The sequence below is a fragment of the Arabidopsis lyrata genome (genome assembly GCF_000004255.2).
Source record: "Arabidopsis lyrata subsp. lyrata unplaced genomic scaffold ARALYscaffold_6, whole genome shotgun sequence".
Classification (NCBI taxonomy): Eukaryota; Viridiplantae; Streptophyta; class Magnoliopsida; order Brassicales; family Brassicaceae; genus Arabidopsis; species Arabidopsis lyrata.
The window spans coordinates 19,843,685-19,863,152 of record NW_003302550.1 but is presented as its reverse complement, the minus strand read 5'-3'; the positions used below and the strand labels follow the sequence as shown (position 1 = coordinate 19,863,152).

Here is a 19,468-nt window from a genome sequence, read left to right as displayed (position 1 = left end):
ATCATTAATCAGCAAATCCAAAAATGAACAAAACATATTATCATAAGTGATTGCTGTAAAAAGTACATATTTATTTATAAAACAATTGTCGTCGCATATAAGAAAGGAGCAATATTTTTAAATACTCATAATTTAACAATGAGTTTCTTGAATAATTTTGATATCTTAACTATGCCAAAAAAAAATAATTATCATGAAAATATATTTTGATATGCTAAAATTTCAACCAGGGTTATAATTAATTCAATATTTCTTATCATTTCATATGTTTTAGTGAAATGTTATCTCTGTTTTGCCTTTTATTTTCTGAAAAATTCAAAATCAAATTTCAGATTAACCCACGAGATTAGAGGCATCCATGATTAAAAATTATAATGTGAGAAGATTCGACTCTAACCCTTCAACTTCACGACAAATAATCTATTGAACCGCCATGAATTGATTAATTAGTATATAATTTTTAATTTTATTTTAAACACCATCTTTTTCTTACCATGCAACTAAAACTCTTAGACCATATATATATATCGAGTAATAAAATTAGAACGATACATAAATTTCGAAATACCAAATCTTGGTCATGCCGTACGTGAACTTGGCCAAAATATGAAATGATGACGCATGTAGCTTAGCTAGAGAATCTCAATTGCTCTCAAAATGTGAAAGAAATTAAACAATGAAAATTAACACTTTAGAGTTTTGTAAGGAATCTTGTAAGTTATAATACTTTCTATGTGCGATTTAGCTTAAAAGAAAGGTTAAAATAACATTTTTTGTTTGCTCATTATTTTTTTTTTCTTTCAATATATCTTAAATTTTGTATTTCTATTCAAAATTTCTGGCAGCATACCAAAATTTAAGATTCCTAGTCATACATAAAGTTATTTTTTTTAATATAGCAATTGCATTGGCAACCGCAACCGCAGCAATCGCATTCTCACTTTGGACATTGGAAGGTGAGCAAAGAAAGAAACGTCTACAAATAGACATATTGAGTGGGAAGCTTAGGGTTTTTGAAGAGAAAAGAATTTGGGTTTGTTTTTGGGATTCTCAAAAAACTCAAAAAACTTTCCTCTTTTTTTCTTTTGTTTTGTTTTCTTATAAAGGAGAAAGAGAGAGAGAAAGAGAGTTTCCGAAAGCTGAATTGAGTTGGGTGAAGCAAATTCTCAGGTCTGTCTGTCATGTCTTTACTTCTTCTTCTCATAAAGGAAAACACTTCTTGTTCTCATCAAGTTCCCATCTTTGTACACATCTCTTCATTCAAAAACTCTACATTTATATCTCTCTATATATGCAGATTCCAAGCTTATTGTAAATTTGTAATAATAATTCTTGTCAGCATGGGTTTTTTCTTTGCTTGTCTCTTCACAAAACTTAATTTTCACAATTATGAAATATTTTCCCTTTTTATTTTTTTACTCGATCTCTTCCGTCGTTTGATGCTCTTTCCCCATGAAAGAAAGAGAGACAAAGAAAGATCACCAGATTAAAGAATTAGGTTATCTATTTTTTTTTTTTTTTAAAGTTTCTCACATGTAGATCTCTGCTAGATTCTCTTTCCTTTCTTGTCAGCTAAAGTGGAGTTTTTGGTCTGAAAATCTTCCAAATCTGTTGTATTTCTTCTTCCTCTTCTCGAAACTAAGCATGGTTTTGTCTCTCTCTTCTTTCTGTGTAATAATGTTTCTTGTGTTTCCCTTATGTACTACTAACTTCAGTTTCATGTGCATCAGTGCCTTCTTCTTCCTCTTCAATATTAATTTGATTTATTTTCTCTCTCCATATTTCCAATCTATTTCTTTATGAAAAATTCTTGAATCTTTTGCCGTGAAAAGAAACTAAAGAATGTGTGCATACATCAAATTAAAGATCAATGAATTTGTAAAACATATTACACAGGCAAAAGTATTTACATCTTCCAGATCTAAGATCATTATGTATATTTGTTGTTTTCCATTTGACCCCATGAAGCCTTATAGAAATTTATTGAAGAGAGAGGGAGAGAGAGAGATCGTACAAGGGATGGGGCAAAATAATTTGTATCTGGGTACCAAAAAACCATGTAATTGTCAGATTTTACCTCGCTGGCTTCTTCTTCTTTTTTTTTGTTTTTTTTTTTAAAATTCCTAATGAGAAACTTATTAAGTATATAGATTATATACATATAGAAACCTATTTCAGAAGAATTACATGTAATATATACGATCCTCTAGCATGGTTATATGTTCAAATATATAAATTCTTAAACTCTAATTTCAGCAACATCAGATCTGCACCAGATCCAATTGATTCTTGTCTATGTCCTAGAGATCAATCAACAACATCCTTAATTTCTTTTCCCGAGAAAGTTGAATACAAAAAGAAAACCTTTTTTATATAACAATAATTGCGTTTGGTAAGTCTTAATTAAGTAAATTAATTTAAACCCTAGCTTTAGGGTTTTGTTTATCCTACTCCATTTTTTAATTAGCTACAAAAATTGTTCCACTTTTCTGGTATATCTTCTTGCAATCTACTGATAATTTGTGTCTTTAAAATTATCTTATCAATACTGCCGAAATTGAGCAATTCTAAGTGTTGTTTGATGTTTTTAAAATGAAGGATGGGAAGAGGAAAGATAGAAATAAAGAGGATAGAGAATTCAACAAATCGACAAGTGACGTTTTGCAAAAGAAGAAATGGACTTCTGAAGAAAGCCTATGAGCTTTCGGTCCTTTGCGATGCAGAAGTTGCGCTCATTGTCTTCTCCACTCGTGGCCGTCTCTATGAGTACGCCAATAACAAGTAAGCCATTTCATTCCAACCATATATGTCCTAACAAAATAGAAAAAGTTTGAGAATTGTGTCAACTTTTGTTTGTGCTCGTTTGAATAATGAATTAGTGCATTATTATTAAGAGAGCTACCATTAAATACATTAGAGAGCTACAGAAATGATTTATCTTTTGCAATACTTTCGTATAGATGTCTTTGATTATGAAGTAAAATGATGCAAAATAATAGCGATAAAACATAGATGAGATTGAAATCTAGACATGCGATTTTTTTGGTCTATAGGTTGAACCATTTAAAATATAAAAAAATCTAGACTAAGGCAACACCATATAACAAATAAAATACATATAAAGTTTTAAATTCATGAGTCTATATTTACTTTTAGCTATATTTACTTACGCATACCCATGGATATTTCATATTTGATAAAAGTAAACATAAATATACATAAGTCCAAAAGTAGTACTATATCAACATACTCTTTTTTCTTACATCATATATACATACTATTTTCATATATTACCTATGTATCTTGAGAAAATCTTAAAAGTCAGGTTATCAAAAAGAAAATCTTAAAGAGATAGAGAAAGAGAAAAAGAGAGTACAATGGGTTTAAGTACCAAAATCATGCTAGCTAACTTGCAGTTGCAGTTGGTCAACAAGTCTTTTTTGATTTTTTGCTTTTGTCAAAGTTGTTCTTGGAACTTAAAACAGTTGTGCAGCGAGAGATGTCATGTAGTTTTGTTGTACTCTCTTTTCCTCTTTCATCTTAAGCATATCAGGTCTATTTCTTCATGTTTTGTTGTAGCTTTTTCATCTTATATCTTCCATTATTTCCTTTTAAGTCACTCACTTCAAACTATATTATATATCCAAAACATTCAGTAGTTTTTATTCTTTCCTTTTTTACATGACACATGTCACATAGTCTCAACTCCACTTTCTGTCCTTCAGTTACAACCCAATTTTAAATTTAGTTGCATATTTGTATACAAAAAAAACTTATTATTGTTCCACATTATTCAGTGTTTATATACATTGTTTGTTTGTTAATGCTACATGCAAATATTTAGAATATATACGTTTTTTTCGACAAAAACCTAATTTTTTTTTTTAAAGATCTTATATATTTTAAAATATTTTAGGGTGTGATTAGCTCAAACTAATTACCGTGGAATTGTTTATCTGCGTTTAGGTTTGTCTACATTTCCATTTCATTGTTTGTTTAGACAAATAAAATGGTGGGCACAATATACTCGATTTCTTCTTTAGACACTAATTGTAATTAATTAGACTACCACAGTACTGATTAATTGCATAAGTATGTTCTTGATTTAATTGGATGGTTTTTTTGTAACAGCATAAGATCAACCATTGAGAGATACAAGAAAGCTTGTTCTGATAGCACCAACACCAGCACTGTCCAAGAAATCAATGCCGCGGTTTCACTTTTTGTCTTCATCTCTTTACTTCTTAACATCACATATATGTTCTTATAGTGTGATGATGCTTAAATTACAGTACTATCAACAAGAATCTGCAAAGCTGAGACAACAGATCCAAACAATTCAAAACTCCAACAGGTTTTATATATATCTGAACTTTATTTTACCAGCTTTTTCACCCATATTTATATGTACATATATTGAGTGTACCATATTTTTTAAAACGTTGTAGGAATCTGATGGGAGAATCTTTGAGTTCCCTAAGTGTCAAGGAACTAAAACAAGTTGAGAATCGCCTTGAGAAAGCTATCTCCAGGATCAGGTCCAAGAAGGTACAGCTACAACATATTACAAAACTCTTATATACAAGTTTTTTTATGCGTTATCAGTTTCATGAATCTATGTATATACAATACATATTCTAAATCTGCTTTGTGTTCTTGTGAAAAACAGCATGAGTTGCTTCTAGTTGAAATCGAAAACGCGCAGAAAAGGGTAAGGAAAGCTCAAAATGGTTGCTCTAAATCTCTAGTTTTTTTTTCTTTTTTCCTTTTTGACCTCAATCTTAATCTCTAGTTAAAAACTAAATATTTGTGAATAAAGCTACACTTTTCTTTTTCCCAAATTTTAATTGTGTGAATCTTTGAATATGGTGTATTTTGCAGGAGATTGAGCTTGATAATGAGAATATCTATCTACGAACTAAGGTAATATTACTGTGTGTGAATTCAATAGACATATCAAATCAGTCACTTCTTTAACTAATTAATATGTTTCTTAACAGGTAGCAGAAGTGGAGAGGTATCAACAACACCATCATCAAATGGTTAGTGGTTCAGAGATCACCGCCATCGAAGCTTTAGCCTCACGCAATTACTTTGCTCATAGTATTATGACTGCTGGTTCTGGTTCTGGTAATGGAGGTTCTTACTCTGACCCCGACAAGAAAATCCTTCATCTCGGTTAATCTCGTGGGTGAAAATCGAGCTGCAATAACGGTTTATAAAGCTCTGCATCTGGGGATTCTCTACTCAGATTTATCTCTACATAAAATATGTTTTGGTTTATGATAATAATTCAAAGTACAATGAAGGTATTGATCCTTCAAGACTCATTGGAAATTGTGTTGTGTAATGATGAAGACATACTCTGAGAAAACATAACATATGTTTTTGATGTATTATTGGATCAAAGTACAATGAAGGTTTTGATATAATCCTTCAAGACTTTGGTTTATTGTTTCATATCATATATACATGTTATGGTATGTATGATCATATATATACATAGCATTTTAAGATATGATCAAAGAACAGTGCACTTCTTGTTAAGTTCGGTGCGTAACGAAGCAGTTTCTTTCTCAGCTTTGTTAAGTTGTTCTCTTAGCCTCCTGATCTCATCAGAAGATAGTTTCTGAATTTCATTCATCTTTTTCTCGGTTTCTTCTCTCTCGGCTTGTGCCTTAGCTAGTTGCTCCTTCACATCTTTCAATGATTCCTTCAGTTGATTAGAGATCTAACCAAAGAAAACAACTTGTAATGATGATTTATTCATATACATACATTAACACATAAACCAATGATTGAAATGAACTTACCTTCTCTTTTATCCCCTCGAGCATTTCGTTATGCAATTTCTCTAGTTCCTTTTTCATTTGAGATATCTCTTGTTTTGAAGACCAACCTTTCATTGCTTCAATCTGCTTCTGCTTTTCCTCAATAGTGGCCTCATTCTCCTGGAAAAAGGAGATGAAATTTTAACTCAGATATATAACACTATACAAAATGTGAAATATAATCTTGTTTTGTTATAAGAATCTGTCTTTTTTTACCCTTAGCTCATGTGATAAGTCAGCCATATACGATTTTCCATTGTTCTTCTTTGAGATTTGTTCGACGAGGTTGAGAAGATCATGGACTTGTCTTTCTTTCTTGCTCACAGGGGCATTATAACTATTGTCAAACAACACTTTACGATCATCACATTCTTTGAGAATCTCCTATATATAAATAAAATTTTGAAGTTATAAAGATGTTTCATGTATGAGATGCTGAAATTTCACACAATATTAACCGCTCTTGGTGAAAGATTATAAACAAACCTGAAATTCAGGACAATCTTCCAAATAATCATCCAAAGTTTCTCCATACTCGAGTGCATCCTCATTGGTGAAAACAACGATTATATAGTCAACGATTTGATTTCCGAAAAGGATCTTTAATGTGCGAAGCGTTGATTGTTCTTCTTCTGTTAACCGATTCCTTACAGAGAAGACAAGAAGCACTGCATCGATACCACCTTTAGCTAGAAGCAAGCATCTAATGATTTCTCTGATGGTAAAATCTGTCGTCGAGGAAGCACTAAACAGACCTGAAAGTACCATTAGATTAATCATAATGTACTGTCTATATGTTTTAAGAAAATGTGTGATATAGAAAGCTTTACTAACTCACCAGGAGTGTCGATAACATTGATGGTCAGACCATTTGGTAGCTTGGATTTATGTAGCTTACATTCTTTGGTAATGAATTTTCCTCTTGCTTTTGACTGAAACATAGTTTTACCTAGAATGCTGTTTCCCGTTGCGCTTTTACCATTCCCTGTTCGACCGAGTAGAACTAGAGTTCTTTCAGGTTTCCAATCATTCTCCACGTTAAGTGCAGTCGAATCCAACGCCATATTTTCGAATCTATTAACCCTAAAAAGGGAAAGTTAATGGCTAGTGATGGTTCTTGAAATGACTAAAGAAAGGTAAAAAAAAAAAATCAAGAAGTTAGAAAAACTTGTTATCTTTAGCAGAACATACCTGAGAAAAGCTCAAAACGAAATGTTATCACAATTCAAAGAAATAGTTTTGTAATTTATAGAGACAAAACAGAATATTCATTAGACAAATTGTGAAAGAAAAGAATAATGGCGAGAAGATCTTAATAAAAAACCAAAAGGGGTCTGACAAGAAAGGAATCTAAGAGAAAGATAACAATCTTTACCAAGTTTAGTCGGTCCAATCGAGCTGCGAATTTTCTTTATCCTTTTACCTTTCCCTGAAGAAACAACCTTAAAGCTGCCACTATGATTGACCAATATGAATCTTCCATTGAAGTGATCCGAAAAAGCTAAAAAGGAATCTCTGAAGTTTTTCCTTTCATCATTCCTGAAATAGATAACCTACAGAAAAAGTTACTCCTGCAAAGAAACAATGGCCTGAACTTATTCAACATTCAATTTTGAAACGTAAGACACACGACAAGGTGCATACACTGATTTCTTTGAAACACAAGAGAAGCAATTTCTTCTCTGAAACTAAATTCCAGAGTAGTAGTTGCAAGACAGATTCACCTTCATTTCCCATTTTTCTTACACATGATAAAGAGATATATAGAGATTCAAAGAACTGGAAGAAACATAGTAGATGATCTGGCCTAATAAGAGAGTATAGGGCAACAATTCTAGACTCTCTTGTTACTCTTAAAGAACTTTAAAAGTAAAAAAACAATTGAACACAGAGAGACTAAGTTCTTGTCATATTTGGACGTGGATGTTACTGGCAGAATCAGTAAAATAATAATAAGACCATCATATAAAGGGTAGAAGAAGAAACCAGAAAATAAAAATCAGAATAATCAAGGAGAAAGAAAACAATCACTCCATTCATCTAGCATCAAATTTGGTTATTTTTATCACAATATCAATCACAGAATGATGCACTTATTGGATTTTGTTTTAACTTGCATGATCATTCTATCCGCTCTCTCAAGATCCCTCCTGAGCCTATTAACTACATCGCTTGAATGTTTCTCGACTCTGTTTGCTCTTTTCTCCATTTCAAGTCTTGCAGCTTGCTCTTCCTTCAGCTGCTGCTCTAACCTTGTTTGTGTATCTTTCAGCTTAGTCTCCACCTAAGCAAAGAATTCAGAGAAAATAAATGTATGATTAAATTATTTTTATAACCGAGTGAACTAACTAAATTCATGTTACGTGAGATTCATGACTCAATCTTTGACAAGTAACAAAAGAATCTAGACAACTCCAAAACACATTACCCTCTCCATCATGTGACTGAGCTGCTGATTTTCATGAGACTCCACCATATCTTTTATCATATGAGACATTTCTTGTTGGTTCACCTTCATTTCTAAAATCTGCCTCTGTTTTTCTTGAAATGCTGTCTCATTTTCCTGAGAACCAGATGTAATAAGCAATCATAAGACATTAAAAGTGGGGATGAGTATTATATAAATTTTCATTTTTGTTCTCACTCTTATCTCGTGAGATAGATCATCCATATATGGTTTCTCATTCGTCCTCGCGATTTCTTCAACATAGTTTAGGACTTCTTGAACTTGCTGAGCTTTCTGAATCTCAGGAGCTTTCGTCTTGTTTTCAAACAACACTATGCGGTCATTGCAGGCCTCGAGAATTTCCTACAACCATAAACAAGTCACGATTCAATAAACAACGAAAAAGAAGGTGAAAATCTTCTGAAAGAAGTTTCAAGACCACACTTACCTTGAAGTCAGGACAGTCATTCAAATATTCCTCAAATGTATCACCGTTATCTTCAAGAGCATCTTAATTTGTAAAAACAACGATCATGTAGTCTAAAATTTTGCTTCCGAAAAGGATCTTTAACGCGAAAAGCGCAGATTTTCTCCTCTTCTGTTAGCCTCAAGGAAAATACCAATAGTACTGCATCAATCCCATCTTTGGTCAGAGCTAAGCACCTCAAAATCTCTCTGCACGTAAACTCGGTTGATGGAGACAGACTAAACAGACCTGCAGAGACAATCAAGATGCATTGGTTTTAAGATTGTAAATATCATAAATGAATCATTGGCTTTACGGTTTTTAGCTATACCAGGAGTATCAATAACATTGAGGATCTGGCCATTAGGTAGCGTCGAACTCTGTAGCTCACAGACTGTAGTCACCCCTTAAGCACGGCTGCACGGCCTTTTGACTTGAATGCCGGTCTTCCAAGAATGCTATTCCCTGTCGAGCTTTTCCTGTTACCTGAACGCCCTACCAAAAGTAGGGTTCTTGCAGGTTTCTGTTCTAAACGTGAATCACGAGTAACCTCCAAAACAGAATGGTTTCATCTTTATAGTATTTGATAAAATTATTTTTGTTTAAATATAGTATTTTTTTTATATTCACTCTACTTAAGTATGAGTGGTAGGTTTCATTCTAATAATTTTGTTCTAATTTTTTATTCTAACTAAATTTAATTTTCATGAAACATATGATTTCATTTTTTTTTTTTTTATCTTAAGGACCAAAATGTTTTAATGAAGCTCTTTTTGTTTTCGAATAATAATTAAACCTCAAATTTTAAATAAATGAAACATTATGACTGGTATGAACTGAACCTTGCATTGGATATGATGGTTCTGAGGTGGAGCTTTTTTCAAAGAGTTTTGAGTTGAGATTAAAGATTCGATCGAGTCTACTAAGGAAATTACAAATCCTTAGCATTCCCAACCAGGAAATCATAAATACCAAAAAGCTTATACTTAGTAATCACTTAATTCGAGCCACACAAAAGGTAGAAACTAAATTGCATGGAGAGAAATCAAACCTAAAAAGGCTCACAGGTTGCTTGGAGAGTAAGCAATCGAGAAAAAGGTATTTTCATTTCGATGTCCATACATGTATAGGAAAATAAATATCACTCTAGTAAATCAATCATACATGCCTTGTGTTCTCCAAATCTCTACCAAACGCCCACTTTCTTGCGATCTTGCTCTCTTTTGCTCTATCCGAGAATCATAAATAACGTTTGAGAAGAAGAACCTGGTAGCTATCAATTTTCTCTAGATAATTGATAAGAATGAACCCCAACAAATCAATGTCTCCTCTCATCTGTTTCATATTTTTATCTTCCTTCAAATTTTCTAAGGTGGCCTGACGCAAAAAGAGATTATAGTAGATTAATATTTCTAGACTCTCTTGTTACTCTAAGAAACTTTAAAAGTAGAAAATAAATGAACACAAGGAGACCAAGTAATTCTCATATTTGGAGATACAAAGTGAGAATGATGCAATGTTGTTTGGTATTTTGGTCACAATATCAATCAGAGAATGATGCAATGTTGTTTGGCCTTTTCCTCTAGTTCCTTGGTCATTTTTTCAGCCTTCTCTAGATCCTCCCTCAGCTTCTTAACTACATCAGTTGAATGTTCCTCAGCTTCCTTTGCTCTTCTCTCCAATTCAAGTCTCGCAGCTTGCTCTTCATTCAGCTTCTTTACTACATCAGTTGAATGTTCCTCGGCTTCCTTTGCTCTTTTCTCCAATTCAAGTCTCGCAGCTAGCTCTTCGTTCAGCTTCTTTACTACATCACTTGACTGTTTCTCGACTTCGTTGGCTCTTTTCTCCAATTCAAGTCTCGCAGCTTGCTCTTCGTTCAGCTTCTTTACTACATCACTTAATTGCATATCGGCTTCCTTTGCTCTTTTCTCCAATTCAAGTCTTGCAGTTTGCTCTTCGTTCAGCTTCTTTACTACATCACTTGACTGTTTCTCGACTTCCTTTGCTCTTTTCTCCATTTCAAGTCTTGAAGCTTGCTCTTGGTTTAGCTGCTGCTCTAGCCTCTCTTTTGTCTCTCTCAGCTGAGTCTCCACCTAAGCAAGGAATTCAGAGGCATGTTACAAAGGAATCATCAAGTTTTAAATACAGATCACAAAAAAAAATTCTACACAAATGTAAAAGAAATATGGAATATGGAAAACTCCATAACACATTACCCTCTCCATCATTTGCCTGAGCTGCTGATTTTCAAAAGACCTCTCCATATCTTTCAGCTTTTGAGACATCTCTTGTTTTGTGTACCAGCCCTTCATTTCTAAAATATCCCTCTGCTTTATCTGGAATGCAGTCTCATTTTCCTGAGAAGAAAATGTAATACCGATAAGCGATATAATCAAAAGGCGGGATGTGTATTCAAAAAAATCATTTCTCTCACCCTTAGTTCGTGAGATAAATCATCCATGAAGGGTTTCCCATTCTTCCTTGCAATCTCTTCAACATAGTTTAGGAGCTCCTGAACTTGCTTAGCTTTCTGACTCTCATGGGCTTTGGCCTTGTTTTGAAACAACACCTTGCGGTCATTGCAGGCCTTGAAAATTTCCTATAACATTAAATAATTCAATAAGAGACACTAAACCATGTTTTCAAGATCTTTGGTAAGAATAAAGAAAGAAACACTAACCTTGAAATCAGGAGAGTCTTCCAAGTATTCCTCAAATGTGTCACCATCCTCCTCAAGAGAATCTTCATTTGTTAAAACAACAATCATGTAGTCTACAATCTTGCTTCCAAACAAAATCTTTAATGCGAAAAGCGCAGATTTCTCCTCTTCTGTTAGCCGGTTTCTCAAGGAAAATACCAAAAGGACTGCATCAATCCCTTCTTTGGTCAGAGAGAAGCACCTTAAGAGCTCTCTGCACGTAAACTCGGTGGATGGAGACAGACTAAATAGACCTGCAAAGGTTTAAGATTGTAAATATCATAGAAGACTCATTGGTTTGATAGTTCTTTGTTTCATACACATTACCAGGAGTATCAATAACATTGATGATCTGGCCATTGGGTAGAATTGAACTCTGTGACTCACAGACTGTAGTCACCCCTGATGCACGGCCTTTTGACTTGAAGGCGGGTTTTCCAAGAATGCTATTCCCTGTCGCGCTTTTCCCGTTACCTGAACGCCCTACCAAAAGTAGGGTTCTTGCAGGTTTCTGCTCTAAACGTAACTCACAAGAAACCTCCAAAACAGAACCATCATCTGGCAAAGTTTCAGTCACCATAGGGAACTCTGTCAAACCAACCTCCATAACCAGTCCATCCCCTGGCATAGTTTCTGTCACCATTGGCAACTCAGTCAAACCAACCTCCAAAACCGGTCCATCTTCTGGCAAAGTTTCTGCCACCATTGGCAACTCTGTCAAACCAACCTCCATAACCGGTCCATCCCCTAGCAAAGTTTCTGCCACCATTGGCAACTCTGTCAAACCAACCTCCATAACCGGTCCATCCCCTAGCAAAGTTTCTGCCACCATTGGCAACTCTGTCAAACCAACCTCCATAACCGGTCCATCCCCTAGCAAAGTTTCTGTTACCATTGGCAACTCTGTCAAATCCAAAGATATTCATGTCAAACAAAGAACAAGGAAACCTTGTATGAAAGATAAACTGATTTAGGGTAAACTTTCATGAGGGGCGGATCACTAAAGCAAACAGCTTTTCTTTACAAAAACATTACATTTAGAAGAAAATTTGACTTGAGTATATCTTTATTTGCTCCTATTTTTTTAAGGCTCACTTTCTTTAAGATAAGCTCGAACTCTATTTTATCAGAAATACATAAAATCAATTTCTTCTATGAAATCAGCAAAACACATATTTATATTTTGATTTTACCAGAGAGAAATAGATTCAAAGAGTTTAAAGATACAGAGCCTTACCTGCAGGATCAGTAAAGAAATTATGTGCTGTTAGTGTTTCAGGTTTCTGCTGTAAACCTAAATCACAAGTAACCTCCAAAACAGAACCATCCTCTGGAGAAGATTCCGGCACCACTACAAACTCAGAGAAATCCAAATTTCCTATAAACATAAAACAAATAACATGACAAATATGTAAATAGATTTACATACACATGCATGCTTCTCAAAAACAAAAAGGAAGGAACAAAAAGTTATGTGGATCCTCTGTTTTCTTAGAAATGCAGAGAATCAGTTTCTTCTCTTAGACTAGTTATACTGTATTAATTTCATTATGGACTAAGATTCTCTTCTTATTGCTTAAAGTCATGAGTGAGAGAAATAGATTCAAAGAGAATAAAGAACCAAATACATACCAGCAGGATCAGTTGAGAATTCTTCTATTACTACTCCTCCACCCATTTGAAAAGTGTACAAGTTTCTACTAAACGAGATCTCTACACTATCTTTGAGAGGTTAATGGGTTTTATATGTATAGAAAGAAAGCAAAACGAGATCTCTAGACTTTCTTTCTCGTTTCTCAAGAACTTATTTGAACCTTATGATTGGTTATAAAAAAAGATTTAAGTACAAAAAAGAAAGAAAGGAATATCAACAGTCTCCTCTACATTCAATTGAGGATAATGGATTAATGGTGTTTAGTCCCAATGAGTGTTTTTCTTGTCTCGAGAAGTCATAGAGGACAGTTTTATGTTAATGGAGACGTTATAGTTCCAATATACTAGATAATCTCTCCAAAAAACAAGTTAGTGATAAACCAGTAAAAGCTTCTAATTTTAAACCAATTCTCCACTAATATATGAAGAAAAGCCCACTAAGGATACTAACAGCTTTGTCCAGAAAAAAAAAAAAAGGATACTAAACAGCAAATTCATACGGTACAATGAGAAAAATATAATGTTCTTAAGAAAAAACATTCACTAGGAGACATCATAAGGAGGAAAAAAACAACTTTGCCAATTTGGTCTAGGATCAAAGATTGAATGTAGACAAAGATGCATGTGTATATGTAGTTATAGAATATTACTCCGAGGTTGAGGATGGAAATATATATTCAAAGATGCACTTTTTGTCATGTTTGGCGCGCAAGAAATCTCTCTTTCATGGCCTTGTCTAAATGTTCATCTCAGCTTCCTGATCTCATCAGCCGTTAGAGTCTGAGTTTCGTTCTTCATTGTCTCAGCTTCCTCTCTTGTGGCTTCTAACTTCTTTAGTTGTTCTTTCACATCCCTCAAAGATTCTTTTAACTTATTAGAGACCTGTCCAGAGACAGCAAAACCAACATATAAAGATGTAAACATCACATACGCATGAACCAAAGATACGATAACCGATAAATGTATTACCCCTCTCCTCCATTCCCTTGAGCATTTTCTTATATGACTTCTGTAACTCCTTCAACTGAGATGTCTATACATTGTTCTAACAAATTCATCTTTGTCTGACTCCAAATTCGTCTCTTCAGCCTTTATTCCTCGGTTTGCTCCAAAATGCTCCCTTATCTCCAAATTCCTGAAAAGACTCTAAAAAAACTCGAGAAATAATAAAAAGACTCTAAAACCAATACATATATTATGATTAAAAACCGTAAAAACCATGATATATCAATAACCATTATTAATAACATTGCCAAATTTTTACAAAACTTAATTCAGCAATTATCCCCTACAATATGATTATAAACTGTAACATTTTTCATAGTGATGGGTCGAGATATTTAACCATATAACCTATCAAAAGAAATGAATTTACATGTTGATCCGATCTATTTAAATTTGATAGATTCATGGATTAACCCAATTAATTTAGCTTATAATTCATTTAACACTTAACTATTTAATATAATATATTACATTGGATTACTCTCAATTTAGAAACATGTGAAAAAAATTAATTGAATAAAAATTAATACAAATTATGAAAATCAAAAATGAAAAGTAAAATTAAAATTTTATCGAAAATCAAATAATAATATTTGACTGATTGTAGAAGAAATGGAAAGTAACTTCATAAATTTTATTTTAAAGTTTTTTCTTACAAGTATTTTTGTGGTGTTAATGTTTTAATCCCCTTTTGAGTTTTTACATTGTGGTGTTCATGTTTTGTCAAAAAGACCAGCAAAATGGTACAATTTTTGATTTTTTTAGCGACCTGAAATAAATCAATCAAAATCAGGATCTCAAATAGACTACAAAGGGATGACTATTAACATATAATGATGTAATTAGGTAGATTTAAGTTTCCTTTAGCTTAAGTCTCCTTATTATGATCATGTATATAAAGAAACCATATGTTTACATTTCTAATTAATGAGAATTCAATTTGACTCACAATGAGTTAATATGGTATCAGAGAGAGAACATGGTAAGCAAAACATGGAGTGTGGTTTCATTACCTCCTGGTAAGAATGTAGTAGGCTACAAATGGGTCTACACTATTAAATACAATGCCGATGGTAGCATTGAAAGGTATAAGGCTCGTTTAGTTGCTAAAGGATACACACAACAGGAGGGAGTAGACTACATTGATACTTTTTCTCCTGTAGCTAAATTGGCTAGTGTGAAATTAATACTTGGTTTAGCAGCTAAACAGGGCTGGAGTCTGACTCAGATGGATGTTACTAATGCTTTTTTGCATAGTGAATTAGAAGAAGAAATTTACATGAGTCTTCCTCAAGGATATACAACGTCTGCAGAACTTCCACCAAATCCAGTTTGTCGATTACACAAGTCTATCTATGGTTTGAAGCAAGCTTCTCGACAGTGGTATAAGTGCCTTTCTAAAGCACTGCTGGATAATGGCTTCACTCAATCATATGCAGACGTAACTATGTTTGTCAGACTTACAGGTACATCTTTCATAACCATACTGGTTTATCTAGATGATATTCTAATAGTAAGCAATGATGATGCGTCTGTTAGCTCTATTAAGATCAATTTAGCCCGACTGTTTAAGATAAAAGATCTTGGTCCAGCTAGATTTTTCTTGGGATTAGAGATTGCAAGGAATTCTCAGGGAATATCAGTATGTCAGAGAAAATATTGTCTTGATCTTCTTGCTGATACTGGTTTACTGGGATGTAAACCAAAGTCTGTTCCTATGGATCCTAAAGTCAATCTCACCAAAGATACTGGTACATTACTTGAAGATGGAAGACCCTTCAGAGAGCTTATTGGTAGATTACTGTATATCTGCATAACAAGACATGATATTACATTTTCAGTTCATAAACTGAGCCAGTTCTTATCATGTCCCACTGACATTCATCTTCATGCTGCTCATGATGTTCTCAAGTATCTGAAAAATAATCCAGGCCAGGGATTATTTTACTCTGCTTCGACAGAGTTATGCCTCAATAGTTTTGCAGATACTGATTGGGGAACCTGCTTGGATACTAGACGATGTGTTACTGGTGTTTGTACTTTTCTTGGTCATTCTCTCATTTCATGGAAGTCCAAGAAACGGGAAACAGTGAGTGGTAGCAGTACTTAAGCTGAATACAGAGGTATGTCTGTGGCAACAAAGGAACTACTTTGGTTCAGTCAGATGTTGAAGGATCTTCATATACAAGTCACTACTAAGCCAAAGCTCTTTTGTGATAATAAGTCGGCTCTGCACATAGCTAATAACCCAGTATTTCATGAACGTATCAAGCATGTGGAGATAGATTGTCACACGACCCGTGATCAAGTGAAGAATGGTTTTATGAAGGTTTTCCATGTGTCTACGAATAATCAACTTGCCGACATTTTGACTAAAGCCTTGCATCCGGGTCCATTCTACTCCATACTCAACCGATTGTCTGTGTCAAGCCTCTTCTTACCTAAGGATGATTCGGCTTGAGGGGGGTGTATTAACATATAATTATGTAATTAGGTAGATTTAAGTTTCCTTTAGCTTAAGTCTCCTTATTATGATCATGTATATAAAGAAACCATATGTTTACATTTCTAATTAATGAGAATATAATTTGACTCACAATGAGTTAATAATGACATTACTGTTATGGCTATTCTTCTTTCGAAAACCTACAATATGCAATGAACCATGGGATGCCAAGACGAGATGATTGGAAGGGTATTAGGTGTTGAGATTACAGGTTCCATGATGGTGTTCTCGGTGACGACGTGAGACTCAAGCATCCACCTAAATTAACTGCTTAAAAATCATGGCACCACTCATCGGGAGTGTGTCAATCACAGTGCTGATACTTCCATCATCGATCATAGTAGAATTTGCCTCACATATTACCCCAAGCGAAGACGTCCATCTATTGAAATTCTGAAAATTTGATTTTATAAATTCATTTACATCTATTAAAATCCTAAATATTTGATGAGTGGTATCATATGATTTATGAGATTTTGATAATTAAGTGATAAGATTTAGAGTTGATTTGATATTTTCTCGTATTTAACTTTTCGTATAGTGGTAGGTTGGGTGCACATAGGTTGCACTTAGCTTATGTTTAAGCTTAAAGATATCATGTGGCGGTTTGCTATTGGCGGTCATTAGATAGAGATTAATCATGTGATGTGAGTTTAACACAACACCTATATGACAACTCATGTATCATTCGTTTAGGTTAGTATAAAACTATTTAGATTATGCAAATATTAAACGAAAAAATAAAAATAGTTAGGATTTGGTTTCAGATGAATCTATACTCTATTAATATGTACCGTAATAATATGAATCAAAGTAAGTGCCTAAAATCATGAGTGAGTAATGATCTGGTTTGTTTATGCAAAAGGTTAAAGTCTCAGGTTCTAATTTGATGTGGTTAATTCAAATTGATTAGGTCCGGTGACAGAATCATCGAAAATTATTATATCTTCCGTCTATCAGCCAAGCCAACACATATATTTGAGGTTAGGCACAAATGATTGTTTAGCATGTTATGCATTTGAATCATATGAACTTGAATCGTCTAACATTTGTTTGTATAGACTCGAATCATATTGGTTTATATCTTATATAATTGATTTGTATGCTTGAAGGAGAGAATCATATGACATATAATTCATGGTTTAGAGAATTATGATAAGTTGTAGCATGTTAGTAGTAAAATATTTGATGATAAATGTATACTATAATGAGTAATTAGCATGTTCAAATTACATCTTAAGGAAAGAGTCATACGCCATAAAATGAGTACTTGAGAATTTGGTATAATTGAAGTAGTTAGATAGATGCATGCATGATCCTATTACATGGATAATCATGTATGGGTTTATAAAGTGTCTGAGTTTCGTTCTTTGTCTCAGCTTCCTCTCTTGTGGCTTCTAACTTCGTTAGTTGTTCTTTCACATCCCTCAAAGATTCTTTTAACTGATTAGAGACCTGTCCAGAGACAACAGAACCAATATATAAAGATGTAAACATCACATATGCATGAACCAAAGATATGATAACCGATAAATGTATTACCCTTCTCCTCCATTCCCTAGAGCATTTTCTTATATAACATATGTAACTCTTCAACTGAGATGTCTCTGCATTGTTTTAAAATGATCCGACAGAGCTAGTAGGAATCTCTGCATTTGAGTTTGTCTAAAATGTTTTTTTTACAAATGCATGTCTACCTCTCTATTTGAGTTTCATTCCTTAAGCCTCTTCCTTCCAATTGGACATCTCTTGTTTTGTGTAGTGACCCTTGATGACTTGGATGATGATGTGGACACCCTTGATGGAGAGACAACTCTCCCATTATTTATAGTTTTAATGTTTTTTGTTTTAATAAATAAAATATGTTGAGCCCACACAAAATTAAAATATGATGACTTGGATGATGATGTGGACACCGTAGATGATTATATATATATATATATATGACTCCCATTATATATATAGATTATATAAAGTGAACACAAGGAATATCAGGAGTCTTCTCTACTCTCAATGGAGGAAATCCTTAACTGTCTACATCAGAATCCATGTCAGCATAATTTATCTTTCTGTGGGACTAGGGCCGGGCCAAATGAATTTAGTGGCTGAAGCAAAAAGAAAATTTTTAGCCCATTAACAAAAACTAAATTTTCTTATTTTAACAAAAAAAAATGCAAATCTATGGTTCGAACTCGTCACATTAAAGGAGCATAAAAGCACAGATTACCACTGCACCACCGCAACTTACCAGAAATTGATGCCCCATAAATACTTAATAAACTTTGGCGCCTAAAACCCTTGCTTTACGGGGGTTTAGCCTAGGACCGGCCATGTGTGGGACTTACATATCTTATTTGTTATAACTTTAAAACTAAAATTAATGAATACATTTTATATTATCTTTCATTGAAGAAACCAATAAGTCACAAAATATGAAGGAAAAAATGACTAATATAAATTTAATTTTTATCTTTCCTCTAATCATTTATTCCCTGTTCAAAAACTTTGGTTCAAACAACTCTCCCAGACACGAGTCTCGGAAAACCTGAAAGAAATAAATAGTTTCAAAATTTATAGATCTTAACCACTTTTTTTAGCTATTTTCGGAAGTTTTTGCTCTTTCTTTCGTCGAGTCGAAGCTTCCCTTCCCTGAGATTCTTCCAATGGTTTTCTCCCTGGCTAGCCTCTCCTCTTCTTCCCCTGGCTCCTCCCGTTAGATTTCTATCTGTCTTTTTCTCTGTTACATGCCTTCACTTTGCAACCTGCATTTTCTCAAAGTGGTAACCACATGGTTTCATCTTTGACCCTCTCAGTCAAAGGCCCTGTCTTCTCTCTTCACAGTTCTTGGGTTTCTCCTCAAGCT

The 19,468-nt window shown here is 33.8% G+C and overlaps 3 protein-coding genes and 1 pseudogene across 4 annotated transcripts; 1 reads left to right on the top strand and 3 right to left on the bottom strand.

Annotated features, from left to right (window-relative positions):
• The first annotated feature begins 1,346 nt into the window (after positions 1-1,346).
• Positions 1,347-5,368, top strand: LOC9308550 (agamous-like MADS-box protein AGL11). Its single transcript, XM_021023332.1, has 8 exons — positions 1,347-2,059; positions 2,599-2,781; positions 4,132-4,213; positions 4,293-4,354; positions 4,449-4,548; positions 4,670-4,711; positions 4,882-4,923; positions 5,001-5,368. Coding segments are annotated over exons 1-8 (696 nt in total). The 5' UTR covers positions 1,347-2,057; the 3' UTR covers positions 5,184-5,368.
• Positions 5,367-7,066, bottom strand: LOC9308549 (immune-associated nucleotide-binding protein 13). 2 transcript variants are annotated; one of them, XM_002872434.2, is made up of 6 exons: positions 7,023-7,066; positions 6,670-6,905; positions 6,318-6,586; positions 6,048-6,215; positions 5,814-5,951; positions 5,367-5,731 (listed from the first exon to the last, which is right to left on the bottom strand). In XM_002872434.2, the coding sequence occupies exons 2-6, from the start codon at positions 6,893-6,895 to the stop codon at positions 5,522-5,524; spliced, it is 1,011 nt and encodes a 336-aa protein (XP_002872480.1). In that variant the 5' UTR covers positions 6,896-6,905; positions 7,023-7,066; the 3' UTR covers positions 5,367-5,521. The 2 variants fall into 2 exon arrangements, with proteins under 2 accessions (XP_002872480.1, XP_020878990.1); XM_021023331.1 differs by having other exon boundaries at positions 6,670-6,914; positions 7,023-7,049.
• An 842-nt stretch (positions 7,067-7,908) lies between these two features.
• On the bottom strand, positions 7,909-10,087 carry LOC9308548 (annotated as a pseudogene).
• Positions 10,088-10,290: 203 nt separating this feature from the next.
• On the bottom strand, positions 10,291-12,195 carry LOC9308547 (immune-associated nucleotide-binding protein 12). Its single transcript, XM_021023238.1, has 5 exons — positions 11,769-12,195; positions 11,424-11,695; positions 11,178-11,342; positions 10,960-11,100; positions 10,291-10,836 (listed from the first exon to the last, which is right to left on the bottom strand). Exons 1-5 carry the CDS (start codon positions 12,172-12,174, stop codon positions 10,291-10,293), a joined length of 1,530 nt encoding a protein of 509 aa, XP_020878897.1. The 5' UTR covers positions 12,175-12,195.
• Between the last annotated feature and the right edge of the window lie 7,273 nt (positions 12,196-19,468).